Source organism: Saprolegnia diclina, assembly GCF_000281045.1.
Source record: "Saprolegnia diclina VS20 unplaced genomic scaffold supercont1.26, whole genome shotgun sequence".
Classification (NCBI taxonomy): Eukaryota; Oomycota; class Saprolegniomycetes; order Saprolegniales; family Saprolegniaceae; genus Saprolegnia; species Saprolegnia diclina.
In genome coordinates, this window is record NW_008246093.1 from 517698 (window position 1) to 522398 (window position 4701).

General features: G+C 55.5%; 3 protein-coding genes across 3 annotated transcripts; all 3 read right to left on the reverse strand.

Moving 5' to 3' along the window:
• On the reverse strand, positions 1 to 1098 carry SDRG_08609 (hypothetical protein). The gene has a single exon (XM_008614501.1). It carries the CDS (start codon positions 1025 to 1027, stop codon positions 50 to 52), a length of 978 nt encoding a protein of 325 aa, XP_008612723.1. The 5' UTR covers positions 1028 to 1098; the 3' UTR covers positions 1 to 49.
• Positions 1099 to 2118: 1020 nt separating this feature from the next.
• On the reverse strand, positions 2119 to 3082 carry SDRG_08610 (RarD protein; the record flags this gene model as incomplete). The annotated part of the gene is made up of 1 exon (XM_008614502.1): positions 2119 to 3082. One exon carries the CDS (start codon positions 3080 to 3082, stop codon positions 2153 to 2155), a length of 930 nt encoding a protein of 309 aa, XP_008612724.1. The 3' UTR covers positions 2119 to 2152.
• A 1064-nt stretch (positions 3083 to 4146) lies between these two features.
• Positions 4147 to 4699, reverse strand: SDRG_08611 (hypothetical protein). The gene has a single exon (XM_008614503.1). It carries the CDS (start codon positions 4600 to 4602, stop codon positions 4186 to 4188), a length of 417 nt encoding a protein of 138 aa, XP_008612725.1. The 5' UTR covers positions 4603 to 4699; the 3' UTR covers positions 4147 to 4185.
• Positions 4700 to 4701: the final 2 nt, after the last annotated feature.

The following is a 4701-nucleotide window of genomic DNA, read 5'->3' on the forward strand; positions in this document are numbered from 1 at the left end:
AAACAACTATTTCTACAGTTCAATACACTTGACAACAAAACGACGTAGTCTACACACTCTTGTACGGCGTTTCGGTTGCTTCGGCGCGCGGCGTTTCAACAGCGACCGCCACAGCAACCGGCACATCGGCAGGGTCGTCCTTGGCGCTCGACGATGTTTTTTTCTGGTTCCAAATACCCTCGGCCGTGTACAAGGCGAGCGCGACCCAGACGAGAATGAAGCCAATGAGCTTGGTCGACGAGAACGGTTCGTGGTAGACGAGGACGCCGAGGAGGAAGACAAGACTCGGCGAGATGTACTGGAGCATGCCAAGCACGTTGAACTGGATGCGTTGCGCGGCCGAGGCGAAGAGGAGAAGCGGGATCACGGTCACGATACCGCCGCCAATGAGCATCAAGGTCGACTTGGTATCGACGTGACCAAATGCGCCAGTGCCGTTGCACTCGACAACAATCAGATAGATGAACGACGGAATGAGCATGATCGCGGTCTCGAGCATGAGGCCGTTGAGCGAGTTGAGCGGCGCCATCTTCTTGATGCAGCCGTAGATCGAGAAGGACCCCGCGAGCGTAATCGCAACCCACGGAAACTTGGCGTACGCGATCGCAACGACGAGGAGGCCGGCGGCAGCAATCGCGATCGAGACCCACTGCCACTTGCGCAGCTTCTCCTTGAAGACGAGCACGCTCAGAATGACCGTGAGGATCGGCGTCAAAAAATAGCCAAGGCTCGTCTCGACCACATAGCCCGCGTTGATGGCCCAGACGTACGTCATCCAGTTGGTCAAGATGAAGATGCTTGAGAGCGTGTACGTGATGAGGATCTTGCGGTTCGCGACTTCGGTGCGGAACGTCGTCCACTGGCCCGTCAAGCACATGATGAGCGCGAGGAAGACAAAGGACCACACGATGCGGTGGAGCGCGAGCTGGACGGCCGAGATCGCCTCGAGCTCCTTCCAATAGAGCGGGAAGAGGCCCCAGATGACGAAGCACGTCGTGGCGTACAGAACGCCCAAGTTGATGGCCATGTTGTTGTCCCGAGGCAAATTGAAAAGTGAAGAAGTCCACGTCTGATTGCCGCAGGTGCAAGCCAGCTGGCGTCTTTACGGACACGTCGGTGGGACTTGACTGGACGGCGCGCGGGGGTGTGATCGTTTGAGTGCCTCTATCCATTACGGACGCGGTATCCGCCAATCCGAGGCTTGGCTGTACCACACATCTGGCGCGTATCGCAGCACCCGTCTGCGAACGTGTGGTAGAGGATTACTATCTGGACGCCGAAGTCGGATGGAAGCCTGCGACATATTGAACGACGTGGCCAACGGGAGGATCGCGGTGAGGCGAGCCAATGGCGCCACGTCTGCTGACCACGTGAAACCGCCATCTGCTTGGAGGTTGCCACGTCATGGAACAATAAGATCTTGATGCGTGTACTTTTTTTTCTGGATGGTGCCATCCAATTCAAGGCCGCCTTTTTACCGTAGATGATAAGCTTTTCCGGAAATTGGAATGAATTGTCGTCGGGCTCGATTGCTTGGATGAGTCCATCGGTACTGCTTGAAGAACGGACCATGGTCCTGCGAATTTGGTGGTGACGTCTTTGATCAACATAACATAACTGCCCAAAGTTCTGGCCAGCTGCAACGAAAAACATGGTGTTGCCCTCACGGCGACTCGGGCATCGTGTCGACCGCCAAAGTCAACAACGGCGACATAAACGAGTATGCTTTTTTACACGATCATGGACACACAGCATCGACACACACGTCCACGCAAGCATATTATGTTGAACCAGATGTGTGGACCCAACCTTCAACCGGTCCGCTGGGACGTCCACTCTTGCAAGATTCTATTTCGCTTCGGAAATACAGATTTCTGGCAGCGCGGGATGGTTTCGACGCATTGCATCTCAAGCCACAGAGGCATCCAGCCATACGCTCTATCCCTACTCCCGTTGCCAAACTCAAAACGTATTGAAACGAACAACCCCTTTGCACCGAGTGCTACATATACGACGCAACTCAGGTTGTGGTATACACTATGGTTGTGGACCCGAGAATGGCTCTGCTGGCCTCATTTTCACCTTATCGCAATGCCACGATGGCGTCGCAAGTCGAGATCCACATCAACTGGTATATATTTTATCTCTATATTCATACGCGCTCGAACGGCGTGACGTCATCGCGCGGCGTCTGGACAACCGCGGCTTCTTTGGGGTGGTTTTTATAGTAGACAAACTCCTCGACCGAGTACATGGCGACGGCGACCCAGACCAGGATAAAGCCAATGAGCTTGGTCATCGAGAACGGTTCGTTGTACAAGACGACGCCAATCACAAACATGACGCTGGGAAAGATGTACTGGAGCATGCCGAGGAGGCTGATCGAGATGCGCTGGGCGGCCGACGCAAAGAGGAGAAGCGGAATGATCGTGCACACGCCGCAACCCACGAGTAAAAAGTTGTCGACGACCGAGACGCGACCCAACGCGCCCGTGCCTTGGATCTCGAGCACGACAAGGTACACGATCGCGGGCGGGAACAAGATGGCTGTTTCCAGCGTGAGGCCGTAGAGCGCGTTGAGCGGCGCTTGCTTCTTGGCGACGCTGTAGATCGAGAACGTGATTGCGAGCGAGAGGGCGACCCACGGAAACGTGCCATTGTCGATCGCACAGACAAGGACGCCGCTCGTCGCCAACGCGATCGAGATCCACTGCCAGACACGGGGCCGCTCCTTGAAGAGCGCAACGCCAAAGAGTACGTTGAAGAGCGGCGTGATAAAGTACCCGAGGCTCGTCTCGACAATGAAGCCGGCGTTGACCGCCCAAATGTCGAGCGCCCAATTCGCAAAGACAAAGATACTCGCGATCGTGTAGATGACAATGATGCGCGACCCGCGGGCGTGCGCTCGAAAGTCGGACCAGCGACCAGTGCCAACCAAAATGAGCACGAGGATCAAAAGCGACCAGACGATACGATGCAGTGCGAGCTGGACGGCCGGAATCGACTCGACTTGCTTCCAGTAGATGGGCATGAAGCCCCAGAAGAGAAACGCGAGCACGCCGTGGAGGATGCCAGTGCGCATGGTGGATGCAATTGAAAAGTGACTGCGTGGGTGCTGTCGCCATGTAGGGGTAGGGTACAAAACCACTGGTGATTGCGTACCAGTGCCAAAAAGGCCCTGCCCACTCGCATAAACAGGCAAAGAAACTAAATATGGGCACTGCGTGTCGTTGTGTGCGAGGAACGATGGCGGGCCCGCAAGCGCGACCATCCTAGCGCCAGGCAAGGCCGCGGCGGCCAGTGCCAAAGCGCGGCCACCTGGTGAAAGCTCGTGGTGTGCAATCGCGACACGACAAGGCCTCGTCCCACAGTCTCAAGCGGGTGCCAACAGCTGCTCTCAAGTCCAACTTCAAGGGCACGATTGGTATCGTGGGTAGTCGCGTTGGCGCCGGCCAGCCGTTCATTCGATTGTTGCGAAATTGAGCACTTGGCCGAAGCTGCACATGCTGCATCAAGGTACCAACAACGTAGTGCCAGACCATCGCTCTGCACCGAGGAACACCACGAGAATTCGGCTCTGGTACACTTCGAAGGTTGCTGCTGAACGCTTGCACCATCATGTGCCTGGCGTCAGCGTTGAATCGGGAGGCATCTTGAAGGCCCGAGCAGTGAATTCGCTGGGAAGAACCATATTGGTGATGCAGAGCTTGTCCTTTCCGCTGTTGGAAAATAAGTGTACATGGTCGTGTAAATATCTTTCACGAATGGCCATCGCGGTCGTAGGTATCTCGTGTTGTCAAAGGAGTCGGTAAAGCTTTCATGTTAAGTGCTCTAGTCGTGTACTAAACTTGAAACGGCAAGCATCCGGACCGAGTCGTGTTGTCAGTGCCAAGGTTCAAGAGGCTAGACTCCATAGGTGGGCTACACCTACCGAGTCTTTCGTCTGCGCAAGCGAGGCAGCTAACGCGCCGCCAAGGATTCTCAAATAATACAGCCTTAGAGGGACGAGCGTCTGTAGTGGGCAATCCGGACGTTTGCATTTGGCCGTTCTTCCGTCAGACTCCACGTCCCAAGTGCATTGATTGAAGACCCATCGATCGCTTCCAACGAACCGATTGAGAAAGAAAATTAAACCAAGTTGTCCAATAGTACAATATTTATATATTCATTTACAATTCACGCAAGTTAGACGCGCTCATAGACGGCCTCATCACCCCGCGGCGACTCGACAGCCGCTGGCTTGGCCACTTGTTGCTGCTGCTTTTGATATACAAAACCCTCGACCGAGTAGACGGCGAGCGCCACCCAGACAAAGATAAACCCAATGAGCTTCACGAGCGAGAACGCCTCGCTGTACACGGCAACGCCCATGATGAACATGAGGCTCGGCGCAATGTACTGCAGCATGCCGAGGAGGCTGAACGGGATCTTCTGCGCTGCCGACGCGTACATCAAGAGTGGAATCACGGTCACGACACCCGCACCAACGGTCAAAACGTTGGCGGTCGTGCTGACGTGCAAGAAGGCGCCGTTGCCCTGAGCTTGGACGACCGAGAGGTAGATGACGGCCGGCACAAAGAGGATGCCCGTCTCGACCGTCATGCCGTGGAGAGCGTTGAGCGGCGCTTGCTTTTTGACGACACCATAGATCGAGAAGGAAACCGCGAGCGTGAGCGCGACCCACGGAAACTTGCCGTACGC